Genomic DNA, 14,326 nt, shown 5'->3' with positions numbered 1-14,326 from the left:
GAGGTATGGAATGGGTAAAAGTGAATCAATTTTTGTTCTTTCAACAATTATGACGACTAGAGGATGCCCAATGAAATTACATGGAAATACCTTTAAAACAATTAGGAGGAAATATTTTTTCACTCAACAAATAGTTATGCTCTGGACCTTGTTGCCAGAGGATGTGGTAATAACAGTTAGTGTATCTGGGATTAATAAAAGATTTGGACAAATTCCTGGAGGAAAAATCCATAGTCTGCTATTGAGACAGACATGGGGGAAGTCACTGCTTCCTCTGGGTTTGGCAGCATGGAATATTGCTACTATTTAGGTTTCTGCCAGGTACTTGTGACCTAGATTGGCCACTGCTGGAAACAGGATACTGGGCTAGATGGACCATTGGTCTTGCCCAGTAGGGCTATTCTTATGTTCTCTAGAGCAGTGATTCCCAACCCTGTCCTGGAGGAACACCAGGCCAATCGGGTTTTCAGGCTAGCCCTAATGAATATGCATGAGAGAGATTTGCATATGATGGAAGTGATAGGCATGCAAATTTGCTTCATGCATATTCATTAGGGCTAGCCCATCCCTGCTCTAATGGCAGTCTCACATTACTACCAAAATACCTGAGCAGGGATTTTGCCTCTGAGGGGGGGTTGGAGGGAGGAACTCAGAAAGGGGCTATGCACTTTCAGGGGGAGGGACAGATGATTATAGGGGGGCCTTGATCTTCTTTGAGGGGTGGAGAGGGATTGGAATCGGGGGAGTAGAAGGCACCTGTATCTTTTTTCATGGGTCCGAACCAGTATTCAGCTGGGGCCTGCATAAGTGTTTTATGTGAGCCCTGGTTGAATAATAGCTGGGACTTGCATAAGCTCTGGCAGCCAGCACATAAGAAATTAGCCCCAGATATTTGATGCCAGTGCCCAGATATGACTCGGCACGGAATACCCAGGGCTAATTCTGCCCACGGTGGTCAGAATTTTTTTAAAATGCTGCATATCTATGAGTCTATTTTTAAGTGAGCCTTGAATTTAATGAAAGAGGCTTCCAATCTAATGTATAACGGTAATAGAATGCCTTAGAGTAGAAGCAGTAACGGTAAAAGTGCTAGGGATGGTGAACAGTAATTGTTGTGAAGAACAAAGCGATCTGACCAGAACATACAGAATTCGACAACTATTAAAAAAAACTAGGTGTGCTAGAATAAACCTGGTGTGTAGTGACAAGAATCTTATAAGAAAGATGATAAGATATTGGCCAACAATGCTTGCTAATGTGGTCCTACATACATTTGTTATATGTGTACAGTAATTTAATAGCAGTTGGAGCACAAGAGAAATGGGAGACCCTGGTTCTGAGAAGCAGAAGGAGATTTTAAACACAGTGGCTTCAAACCCTTCCCTAATGTTTTGCCCATTTATGTTCTTTTCTTGAAAATTGCATTTCTACCCTTCCCCCCCTTGCAAGTTTGTCTATAGACCATATTTGTTATTAAATGTTACGATAAGTTTTTTTATTGTTAATCGTTTAGAAATCTTTTATATAAACGTTTTATCAGATTTTAATAAAAACTTGATAAAGAGAACATCCCTGGGATCTACGAAGAGAAGAGGACAATAGTGTTTTCCATCTGGAATATACCATCTAAGAGAAATAAAGAGAAGTCTCGCAGGCGCCTGAGCTGCCAAGGAGGCCAACCTCCTCTGTGGGAGATTCAGAGTCTACTTCCAGTCCATCTGACCTACCCACATACTCCTTTCTGCTCCGCACATTGCTCTGTCTCTGGCACAGCCAGTTGGCAGCCAGAAGCAAAAGGAGTTGCCTCCCCATGCCGCAGCAACAGGAAAGGCCTTCAAAATAGGTCATTTCCTGCTGTCCTGGGATTAGCAGCAGCAGGAAATGACCTTTCCTGAAGGCCTTTCCTGCTGCCATGGCATGGGGAGGCAGCTGGAGATCACAGTTTATTGGTTGGAGGGTGGGAGAAGACCCGCAAAAGCGGGAGATGTGGCAGGTGGAGAGTCCTGAAGGAACAAATAAGTGATTGTAAGTGTTTACTATTACTTCTTTTAATCTGGCTATAGTTTTGTCCCTTGTGATTTTTGTTCCTTATGCTTAAAAACTATTTTAAGTAATCCTCTTGCTTCAGAACCCAGTGTCGTAGCCAGATATCCAATTTTGGATGGGCCTGAGCCCAAGGTAGGTGGGCATCTCTCTCCCCCATCTCCAGCCTGTACAGCAGCCTCTCTCTTTCCCCCCCTCTCCCCCCCCCCCAGCCTGTGCAGCATTTCTGTTTCTCTTCAGATTGCCGGTATCAGTTTCTATACAGTGCTGGTGGCTGACCCGGAAGCCTTCCCTCTGACACAACATAAGACTTGCCATACTGGGACACACCGACAAGCCCAGTATCCTGTTTCCAACAGTGGCCAAACCAAGTCCCAAGTACCTAGCTAGATTCCAAGTAGTAAAACAGATTTTATGCTGCTTATATTAAGAATAAGCAGTGGATTTCCCCAAGACATCTCAATAATGGCATATGGACTTCCCTTTTAGGAATTTATCCAAACCTTTTTTAAACCCCGCTAAGCTAACTGATTTCACCACATTCTCCGGCAACAAATTCCAGAGTTTAATTACACATTGTGTGAAGGAATATTTTCCTGGATTGTTTTAAATCTACTACTTAGTAGCTTCATCGCATGTCCCTTAGTCCTAGTAGTCACTCATAATTGTATAGACCTCTATCATATCACCGTCTCTTCTCCAAACTGAAGAGCCCCAGCCGCTTTAGCCTTTCCTCATAGGGAAGTCATCCCATCCCTTTTATCGTTTTTGTTGCCGTTCTCTGTACCTTTTTTAATTCCTCTATATCTTTTTTGAGATATGGTGGCCAGAACTGCATGCAGTATTTGAGGTGCTGCTGTATTATAGAGCGATACAAGGGCATTATAACATTTTCATATTTGTTTTCCATTCCTTTCCTGATAATTCCTAACATTCTATTTGCTTTCTTAGCAGCCACCACACATTGAGCTGAGGGTTTCAACATATCCTCAACAATGATACCTCTCAGAGGGAAGACTTTCAGGTCAGCCCGTAGCAGTGTGTAGGAAGTGAAACCACTGCCAGCGGGCTGTGGCTGCTGGTTAGGCGGATATAGGCTCAAACTGGGTGGACCAAGCCTGCCTGTTGCTACACCCCTGTCAGAACTGTAGTTCTGGCCTGGACTAAGGCCCAAATTCACTAAGCAAACCAAAGATTGGCCTAGGAGCAGGAAGGTCCGGGCACCCCTCCTGCTCCCGAAGATGGGAGCCTTGTCGGATGGAGCAGGAGGGACCGGGCAACCCTCCTGCTCCCAACTATTTTAAAGGTACCAGGGTGGGTGGGTGGGCCTGGGCCGACCAGGGGTGGGAGGCCTAGGAGCAGGAGGGACTGAGCACCCCTCCATCTCCCAACGTTTTGGTGTGGGGGGGTGGGCCATGCCAGGAGGGGAGCGAGGGCCGTGCCAAGCCGAGGGAGGGCAAGGGAGAGATTGGAGCAGAGCAGGGCAGGTAGGAGAGATTGGGGCCTGGAGGGGGGGCCAGTGTGTCGGGCCGGTGGGTGGGGCTAGTATAGGCTTTCCTGTCTGCCCTGCTCTGCCCCGATCTCTCTTGCCTACTCGCCGGACTCTCCTGCTCTCTGCCGCTGTTCCCCACAGCGCAGGCCCGCTTTAAAACCACGGGCTTGCACTGCAGGGAATGGCGGCAGAAAGCAGGAGAGTCCGGCGAGCAGGCAAGAGAGATCGGAGCAGGGCAGGCAGGAGAAATCGGGGCTGAGCCCTGACAGCAGTGACAGGAGGCTGCTTCTCCTGTCACTATTGTCAGGGTGTGCGCATGAGCGGGGATCGCTCTCTAGTGATCCTGGCCGGTGGTAGGGGTCATGTTAACGATCGTCCCCATTTGCATGCAGGCCTTTAGTGAATTTGTCAGCCGGCATGCAAATGGAAACGGATCGCACACTGTTTGAAGGTTTAGTGAATCTAGGCCTAAGTTACTGAGTGCCAAAGGTTTGCGTAGAATGTGGAATGTTTTGCCAGTGGCAACCCCAGTGATTGCAAGACACCCCCCAAAAATTACCAGTAATATATTTTAAGTAAGCTAATGTTGCTTGGATTACATTGGAGTACACATCCTCAGAAGGGGTGTGTTCAATAGATCATATGAGCACTATGAACAGTAATTCAGAAACAGAAAGCTCCTAGTGAAAGGGAGAAGATCCGGCTCGGCTGTAAGCAGGTAAAGACATTTTAATTCCTTCAAAGATCAAAACAAATTTAGTATTAGGTGGAAGCTCTGGACTGATAGTGGACAATAAGTAAAAGGAATTATTTTAAACTCTTAAAGGTAAAAGGCAATAAATCCTTAGATTCAAGGTGCAGAAGTGAGCTTTACAAAACGTCTCAGGATTAAAAAGCTGGGAGGATAATAAATATCTGGAATAAACACCAGCAGTGGTGATTGAAGCCAAAACTGTGAAAGAGGTTTGTTACTGAGAGAACAATAATATCTTTGAGAACGTGAGTCTATGAAACATGACCTAAGTCCAACAGCAAAATGTCCTGCAGCTAATCAGTCTTTCCAGGCAGGACTATTGTAACTCCATCTAAGTCTGACCAAGAAAAGCCTTCAAAGACTTCAGCAGATCCAGAATACTGCGGCTAGGTTGATCTTCGTAAAAAGCAAATTTGATCATGTTTCCCCGCTTCTGTCAAAACTTCACTGGCTTCCAGTAATTTCTAGGGTTCACTTCAAGTGTGCCTGCTTAACATTCAAGATCCTGCATGGCATTCTTCCTCCTCTAATTCTACTATCTTGGAATTCTACGAGACCTGACACTACCAGATCCATCCAAAAACTTAAACTTTCTTTCCCCTTGCTAAAAGGCGTTATCTATGCTGGAAAATTAGGGGAATCTCTTTTCTTCAAAATCACTGAGCTTTGAAATAACCTTCCTGTCCTGCTGTGGAATCTGGGCTCCTTCCAATTATTCCGAAAGCATCTGAAAACTTGGCTAGTCTCAAAAATATAAATCTCACTGCCCTCTTTATAACTACTAATTCTTATTATGTTTTTCTTTCCTTAGTTTAAAGTTCCTGTAAACCGTGCCAAGCTCTATCTTTATAGAGAGGTTGCGGTATATAAACTTAAGGTTTACTGTAGTTTAGTTTAAGGGATTGCTGAAACTAAACCTGTTCTGCTCTTAACATCGAAGACCAGTGCTGTAGTAAGGGGAGGGCGGTCCATGGGGGCGCCAGCACCTGTCTTCTCCACCTCCCCCCCCCCCCGTTCCTTCCCCACCTCCCCACTACCGCTTGCGCCACTTCCCTTTCCCCGTACCTCAAACATTCATGGTGCGAGTAACTCCAACCTGTTGCTCATGCCAGCATTGGCTCTTCCTCTGATGTCACTTCCTGGACCCATGCCTAGGAAGTGACGTCGGAGGAAGAGCTGGCGCAAGCAGCAGGTTGGAAGGGAGGCCTGATGGACAGGGGGGGGCAGGAAAGAGGTGCTGATGGACCGCGGAAGAGACAGGGGGGGAGAAAAAGGAAGGGAGGTCTACTGCTAGACAGGGGGAGTAGGAAGAGGTGCTGATGGACAGGGGGGAGGTAAAACAAAGGGAGAAGGGCTGCTGTTGGATAAGGGGAGCAGTGAAGGGGTGGTGGTGGACACAGGAAAGGTGAAAGGAAGGGAGAATGGGCAGGGGGAGCAAGCAAGGGGTGGTGGTGGACAGCCAAAAGAAAGAAAGAAAGAAATACAGAAAGAAAAGCGGCTAAGGAGAGAGAGCGAGAGAAAGAAATAAAGACAGACACACACACATATATTCTAGCACCCGTTAATGTAACGGGCTATAAGACTAGTCCGTATATAAGATTTTTAAAGTAATATCAAATAAAATAAGTAATATAGGGATCCTTTACTAAGCTGTGGTAAGCACTAGCATACGCTTACCATGGCTTACCACAGGATGCGCTCAGGTGTCCTGCGGTAATTTTGTGATCTGTGTGCACAAGCCACATACTAAAAAAATATTTTTTATTTTATCTTGGAGAGCTATGTCTGGGGGTGCAGAGTGAGCGTGTTTGCACTAATCAATTAGTGCAACAATACAGCACACTAACTGATTAGCACGCATTTAGCGCATGAGCCCTTGCCACCTACAAGATAGATGTCAGAAATGCTCACATACTCATTTTTTTATAGTGACCATAGTAAAGGCAACATTAACGGGTGGCCATTAATTGAACAAAATGGAAAATCAGACATTTTACTGCGGTGGTGAAAATGTCATGGCGTGCATGAAAAATCTGCTAAGGGACACTTTATACTATGGCTTAGTAAAAGGACCCCATAGTAATCTTAGAAGAAATTCAGTCTACAAGGAGAACATTAAACCCCTCTCCCCCCCCCCCCTTTTTTTTTATCAAGCCGCATTAGGGTTTTTTATTGCAGGCCACGGCAGTAAAAGCTCCAACGCTCATAGAATTCCTATGGGTGCTGGGAGGCTCAGGGATTCGGAGGCTCCAAAGCAACACTGCAGGTAACTTGGTCCTGTGTGGATGCGAGATTAGAGAGTTGCGCGGGGACAAAAATGCCACCCATCCCCGCCCGTCCCCGCCAGGATCCTCTCCGTCCCCACCCATCCCCGTCAGGATCCTCTCCGTCCCCACCCATCCCTGCAAGGAATTACCTCCATCTCCGCCCGTCCCCATAAAAAGCAGCAATTACTTCTGACAGGATCATCAATTCCACAGTTTCTTTTGTGTTTGTGTTTCCTTGTGGAATCTCGTTGGTGGAACCCTTTTTTTGTTCTCTGTTCAGGTAATTAACTTATAAACCCCCTCTTTTACTAAGGCTGACGTGTCCGTTATATTACCCTGTTTCCCCGATGGTAAGACACTGTCTTATTTTTTTTGGAAGGCCAAAATATGCTCTAGGGCTTATTTTCGGGGGGATGCCTTATTTACATTTTTTTCTAAAAAGGGGGGGGGCTGTCTTATTTGACGGCTGAAGAATCGGTCGGCCGAAAAATCGTACCGTGTATGGCCAGCTTTATCCATCATACCATATATTGTACCATTTAATGTCCCCAATGTTCTCCATCAGGGAAACACAGTAAAGAGATTATTCTGTAGTGCAGCATCAGAGGGGACTTGACAATGTGAAACCATTGTTTATGTACCGTATGCATTTTAAACAGGCTTTATATACAGTAAGTGGTATTGCTCACAGCAAAAGAAACCTGTCTGCGTGTCTCACTTTTGGATGTTCTGGCCGTGAACAAACTCCTGCAGTCTCCGTTAGGGAGGGATGAGGGAAGCTGCCTGTGTTTCCTTGCGCGGAGTCACGTGCGCGCGCTGCAGTCCTGTCACTTCCTCCTCTTCACTTCATGACGAGGCGCGGCACGCAGCCATGGAAGCAAATACGGTAGACGGAGGGACCACATGGAGTCACCCACCGTACCACCCGATTCGGGTAATCGCAGGTATCGGTGGGTGGCTTATTTGCGGGGGGGGTGCCTTATTTTACATTTTTTTCTAAAAAGGGGGGGCTGTTTTATTTGATGGCCCTGCCTTATCATCTGGGAAACACGGTATATGGACGAACCCTGCTTCCAAAGCCTTCCATCCCTGTGGGAGTCCCGTTGGCTAGAGGGGGGTCTCCATGGGAGTCCCGTGGGCCAGCGGGGGGTCCCTGTGGGAGTCCCACGGGTTAGGGGGGATTCCCGCGGGATTGCCGCGATCCTCGTTCCCGTGCAGACCTCTATGCGAGATGGTTCCTAGGAGACCTGTGGCTGTAGTAATTCTTGTTTTGTCAGCCGGTGGAGCTATTCCGAGATGATAGATGGTCTGGGTTGCCTTCTTGGAATTATACAACTGTACCCAACTTCTCCTTTACTCCTATACCCCAGGAGTGGGTATAATAGGTTCCCTATTTCCACCTATTTCCATTACCCCAAACATTGTGAAAAGTTTAAGCAGCAAATTGCTCCAAAGTTTCCCATAATTAGGGGTCTGGTTTGAGTAAATGGAACTCTTTTCTGTAGGGGCCATTGGGTTGGATGGGTCTCCCTTCACATGCAGGTCAATGACAGAGGAAGCAGGAGACAAAGATTAAGATTTGAGAAGGAAAGGGAGAAAGGAATCATGAAAAAGGCATTTAAATACCTAAGTGGTATAAATGCACAGGAGGTGAGTTTCAATTGAAAGGAAGCTCTGGAGGGATCATGGGCTGAATGTAAAAGGGGATAGACTCAGAAGGAACCTCTTCACAGAATACTTCTTCACAGAAAGGGTGGTGAATTCATGGAACCGTCTCCCGGTGGAAGTGATAGAGGTGAAAACAGTATCTGAATTCAAGAAAGCTTGGGACAAGTGTTTAGGATCTCTTAGGGAGTGATAGGGAGAGTTCCATAGATGGCATGGATGGGCAAACTGAATAAGCCTAGAATGGTCTTTATCTGCCTACAGTTTTCTCTAGCTAGTTCCCTCCAAAACTAATCCCATTCCCCGATCCTCCTTAGACTAGAACAAGTAAACTAAAAGTAAAGAATTTGTTGCTGTATTAGAGCCTCTAGGTATCACTGCAAGTACCCTTATGGCAGAAACCTAGGTCTCAACATATGTTTGTCCAATACATGTGGTAAGTCTTTCTCATGCATATATGCTCCATGACGACCTGTATCTAACGTGGGGACAAGAAACATGCGATAAATACACCATATGCTTTTAGAAAGTGATTACAGAAAGCGAGTTACACACGTATGGATTAGAAAGAAGCACATTGAGCAATCCATCGCACACTTTTGTCTGTATGCGTACAGTTGATTTCATTGTTTCTCCATCAGATAATCAACTGCATTTTGGACTGAATTCCTGGCTCTTTGTCTGCTTTCAGATGGTGGAAACGAGGAGATGGTAAGAAGCTGAAGCATGGAGGACCAGGAGGTATCAAAGTTCAGGTCGAATACATCACTGGGACAGAGGTTCTCAACCCAGGCCTTGGGACACACCCAGTCAGTCTGTTTTATAAGAAAGCCACCTTAAATATACACAAGATAGATTTGTGTACAGTGTAGGGCGTGCAGGCAAATTTATCTCATGCATATGCATTGTGGGTATCCTGAAAACCATTGCACTAGAGCCCTCTTTCCAAGAGAGCTTTCTGTTAGTACCAGGGCTTGTGCAAGCATTATAACAGTGCATTGAAAACTATGTTCCTCCTGAGATTTCAGGTGTGCCACGGCACAGTGGGGAGGAGGAGAGGCATGAGCTATAGGCAATCAGTTGGCACTAGCGCCTCTCCTTCTCTCCGTCCCTCTTCCCTACTGGCAACCCCCCCACTGGCATCTCAGGGCCTGTCTGAAGGGCCTTGGCGCATGCGCAGAAGTCAACGTGATGACATCAAACATGCGCGTGGTGACGTCCGCGCACTTTCGGATGCCTCGAGCCGCAGCCACTATGTTGAGTGTGCCGCAGCTGAAGAACGTTTGCGGGACACTGCATTATAAGCTTATAGAGAAGTGTATACATTTGCTAACCTTGCTCCTCAGCCCCTTGGCTCTACTTGCTATCCACTTACCTACTCCATGTCCTTTATACTGCACATAAAGAAACTGAACTTCATAAGCACATAAGCATGGCCTCTGCCGAGTCAGACCATAGGTCCATCATGCCCAGCAGTCCGCTCCCGCGGCGGCCCCCCAGGTCAATGACCTGTAGTGATCTATTACTCAAGAGCATTTTGTCTTGTATAGTAACCCTCTAATTGTACCCCTGGATTCCCTTACCCCTCAGGAATTCGTCCAATCCCTTTTTGAAACCCAAAACCGTACTCTGCTCAACCACCCCCTCTGGAAGTGCATTCCAGGTGTCCACCACCCTCTGGGTAAAGAAGAACTTCCTAGCATTTGTTCTAAAACTATCTCCCTTCAATTTTTTTGAGTGTCCTCTAGTTCTTGTTGCCCCCGCCAGTCTGAAAAATCTGTCTCTCTCTACCTTCACTATACCCTTCATGATCTTATAAGTTTCTATCATATCCCCTCTAAGTCTCCGCTTTTCCAGGGAAAAGAGCCCCAACTTCTCCAGCCTCTCAGCATACGAGAGGTTTTCCATGCCCTTTATCATTTTTGTCGCTCTTCTCTGGACCCTCTCGAGTATCGCCATATCTTTCTTTAGGTACGGCGACCAGTACTGGACGCAGTACTCCAGATGCGGTCGCACCATTGCCCTGTACAGCGGGAGGATAACTTCCTTGGTTCTGGTAGTGATACCTTTTTTGATAATGCCCAACATTCTGTTCGCCTTTTTTGAGGCCGCTGCGCATTGTGCTGCCGGTTTCATTGTTTTATCCACCAAAACCCCCAAGTCCTTTTCTAGGTTGCCCTTTCCCAATGTCATCCCCCCCATCATTTTCCAAATCCCATAACATTCTCAAGGCCCGACAATGCCTAGTAGTGGCGGCGTAGGGGTTAGAGCACTAGGTTTGATACTCCTTGTGACCTTGGGCAAGTCACTTAACCCTCCATTGCTTCAGGTACCAGATTAGATTGTGAGCCCGACAGGGAAATACCTACTAAATCTGAATGTAATTCACTGTGAGCTACTATTGAAAAAGGTGTGAGCAAAATCCAAAAATTTAAATAAAATAATGTAGGGGGAAACGTGCAGGGACTGGCAGTTGTTCCTGTGCAGCTCTCCTTCTGCCTATCTTCAGCAGGCCCAGGAGAGGGTGATGCAAGCTGCAGTAGACAGTCAGAGAAAGCAGAGAGGACCAGATGTAAAATGCAGAGGGAAGAACATAAGACTAGCCATATTGGGTCAGACCAATGGTCCACCCAGCCCAGTATCCAGGTCACAGAATCTGGCAGAACCCAAATAGTAGCAACATTCCAGAGTTTAGATTGTGATGTCATAATGCCTTATTCCACTAATGCCTAAGAGCCAACTTCATCAGTGATGTCACAGTGGCTTGACTGTCCTAGACTTGGCTCATATAAAAACATAAGAATAGCCATATTGGGTCAGACCAATGGTCCACCCAGCCCAGTATCCAGGTCACAGAATCTGGCAGAACCCAAATAGTAGCAACATTCCAGAGTTTAGATTGTGATGTCATAATGCCTTATTCCACTAATGCCTAAGAGCCAACTTCATCAGTGATGTCACAGTGGCTTGACTGTCCTAGACTTGGCTCATATAAAAACATAAGAATAGCCATATTGGGTCAGACCAATGGTCCACCCAGCCCAGTATCCAGGTCACAGAATCTGGCAGAACCCAAATAGTAGCAACATTCCAGAGTTTAGATTGTGATGTCATAATGCCTTATTCCACTAATGCCTAAGAGCCAACTTCATCAGTGATGTCACAGTGGCTTGACTGTCCTATACTTGGCTCATATAAAAACATAAGAATAGCCATATTGGGTCAGACTAGTGATCCATCTAGCCCAGTACCCTGTTTCAAGAGTGGCCAATCCAGGTCCACATATTAGCTTAAATTTGATCACATGATCACTGATTCCCAGCGAACCCAACACCCTCACCTCTCATACTTTGCCCCACATTCCACTAAGGACTAGATCTAAAATAGCTCCTCCTCTTTTCGATTCCTGAACCAGTTACTTCAAGAAGCAGTCATTTATTACATCTAGAAATTTTAGTTCTTTAGCACTCCTTGATGTAACATATATCCAGTCAATATCGGGATAGTTGAAATCAAAGACACCAAACAATTTTACTCTCCTCTATTGGTGGAGGAGGAGCACTGGCTACCACACTCAATATAGCGGAGAAAAACGGCCTCGCCAAATGAAAGGAGCTTTACATTTCAGCAATCTGCTGTAGCATAGTAAACTCACTGTCATCATAGGCCTAGAAAAGAAAAACTCTACTAAGTCTTAGAGCGGGAAGCATAGGTGGATATCACTAATTACTGTCCAACATAGTCGTTGGAAAGGGGGAGGCCACAGGGGCCATGATCTCCCCAAAAATTGGTGGTCGCTGGTTGGTGCCCCCCCTCCCACCCATTTCCCGATGTTGTACTTTAAATCTGCGGGGCAGCCATCACGCAACGTCAGCGAGCAGGCCTGCCCCCAAACCCTTCATTCTATTTCCAGGGGCAGGCCTACTCGTCGATCTGCCCCGATGATTTAAAGTACAATGCCAGGAGGAGGTAGGGGGTGGAGCCGGAAGCTGGCGACAGGCTGTGTTGCAGGATTCCGCTGGGGCTAGGGCGGAGCTCCTGGGTTCCCCCCCAACCAAACAGCATTCTGCTCCAAAATAATGGGACAAACAATCTATGTACTTATCTTCTGATTGATGAAACGTAAAGCTCCTTTCTTTTGGTGGTCTTTTTTTTCTTCACTATATTGAGAGTGGTAGCCTATGGGGCTCATTTTCAAAGCTCTCAGACACACAAAGTACCATAGGTTACTATGGTACTTTGTGTGTCTAAGTGCTCTGGAAACGAACCCCCCGGTAGAAGAGAGTAAAATCATTTGGTGTCTTTGATATTAGTCCACTCTGCCCTGTGATTGATTTTCTCACAGGAGTTAGCTGAAATCACCCATTATCAAACTGTTATTCAATTTGCCAGCTTTTTTAATTTCTGTAAATATTTCTTCGTCTGTCTGTCCATTCTGTCCCAGTGGATGGTAGTACAGCCCCACCAGTATACTCCTTCCCTTCCCACCTGGGAACAGTGTACGTAGGAAAGATTTTTGAACTGCTGCTGCTGTTTCTGCTCTATGGCTAAATGGAAAACTCCAGTTTTATGTGTTGATTATAAAAATTTTGAAAAAACAGGCTAAAGTCAAACTTATACCCTACCAAACAATAAGCACGCAGAATGGAATGTAGTGTTCTTAATTATAATAGCTGTCTGTTAATGCTTCCTCTTGGAATCCAGTACAGATCATTAACTGTGTGCATCTGTCTTCTTTCTCTGCCTGCAGGATCCATCCCTGGAGTGGGATTACATGGGAATCAAATGGGAAGAGATCCGTAAGTTACTCTCGATATCAGGGGTTTGTAGCTGATGGAATGCTCTGTAGCCATAGAACCAGAGTGTGTGCTTTTTGAAGCAGGTATAACTCTTGTTACCTCAGTGAACATCGGAGGGGGGTTACTTAAAGAGTTTTTTTAGGACTACTTTGTGCGGTCAGGGTCTGACCCAGCAAGCTGAAAGGCACAGTACATCAACTAATTCACTGCATAAAAACAGAATGCTAGGATTGATAAAGAAGGGGATCACGAACAGATCGGAGAAGGTTATCATGCCTTGGTGCAACTTCACCTGGAGTACTGCGTCCAGCACTGGTTACCAGACATGAAAAAGGACATGGTACTACTCGAAAAGGTCCAGAGAAGAACAACTAAAATGGTTAAGGGGCTGGAGGAGTTGCCGTACAGTGAGAGATTGGAGAAACTGGGCCTCTTCTCCCTTGAAAAGAGGAGACTGAGAGGGGACATAATCGAAACATTCAAAATACTTAAGGGAATAGACTTAGCAGATAAAGACAGATTGTTCACCCTCTCCAAGGTAGGGAGAACGAGAGGGCACTCTCTAAAATTGAAAGGGGATAGATTCTGTACAAACGTAAGGAAGTTCTTCTTCACCCAGAGAGTGATAGAAAACTGGAACGCTCTTCCGGAGTCTATCATAGGGGAAAACACCCTCCAGGGATTCAAGACAAAGTTGGACAAGTTCCTGCTAAACTGGAACGTACGCAGGTGAGGCTGGTCTCATTTAGAGCACTGGTCTTTGACCTGGGGTCTGCCGCGTGAGCGGACTGCTGGACATGATAGACCACTGATCTGACCCAGCAGTGGCAATTCTTATGTTCTTATGTCCATTTCCCTTGTTTTGCTCCATTCATAGTTTAGATGTTTCAATTTATAAAATTGAGGCTCATGCCAGGCTGGAGGAAATTTTTTTTTTAACTCAGAGAATAGTTAAGCTCTGGAATGCGTTGCCAGAGGATGTGGTAAGAGCAGATAGCGTAGTTGGTTTTAAGAAAGGTTTGGACAAGTTCCTGGAGGAAAAGTCCATAGTCGTTATTAAGAAAGGGGGAAGCCACTGTTTGCCCTGGATTGGTAGCATGGAATATTGCTACACCTTGGGTTTTGGCCAGGTACTAGTGACTTGGATTGGCCACCGTGAGAATGGGCTACTGGGCTTGATGGACCATTGGTCTGACCCAGTAAAGCTATTCTTATGTTCTTAGTCAGTAGATCCTTTTCTAAAATACATGATACATTGATGTCCATATCTGACATACAGACTTGGATATCCTTATTCTGAGTTGGA

At 45.8% G+C, this 14,326-nt stretch overlaps 1 protein-coding gene across 2 annotated transcripts in view; it reads left to right on the top strand.

The window, feature by feature from the left end:
- LOC117348422 (apolipoprotein L3-like) overlaps positions 1 to 14,326 on the top strand; it is a 28,396-nt gene that overhangs the window by 12,195 nt on the left and 1,875 nt on the right. The window contains exons 2-3 of one of the 2 annotated variants that reach the window (XM_033920563.1): positions 8,913 to 8,932; positions 12,972 to 13,020. In XM_033920563.1, coding sequence (XP_033776454.1) covers positions 8,913 to 8,932; positions 12,972 to 13,020 — 69 coding nt within the window. Of the gene's footprint in view, positions 1 to 8,912; positions 8,963 to 12,971; positions 13,021 to 14,326 lie in introns of both variants that reach the window. The other variant, XM_033920564.1, reaches the window with a different exon arrangement.

This window comes from Geotrypetes seraphini, chromosome 14 (genome assembly GCF_902459505.1).
Source record: "Geotrypetes seraphini chromosome 14, aGeoSer1.1, whole genome shotgun sequence".
Classification (NCBI taxonomy): domain Eukaryota; kingdom Metazoa; phylum Chordata; class Amphibia; order Gymnophiona; family Dermophiidae; genus Geotrypetes; species Geotrypetes seraphini.
The sequence above is the reverse complement of the archived record's forward strand: the minus strand, read 5'-3'. Positions and strand labels throughout refer to the sequence as shown.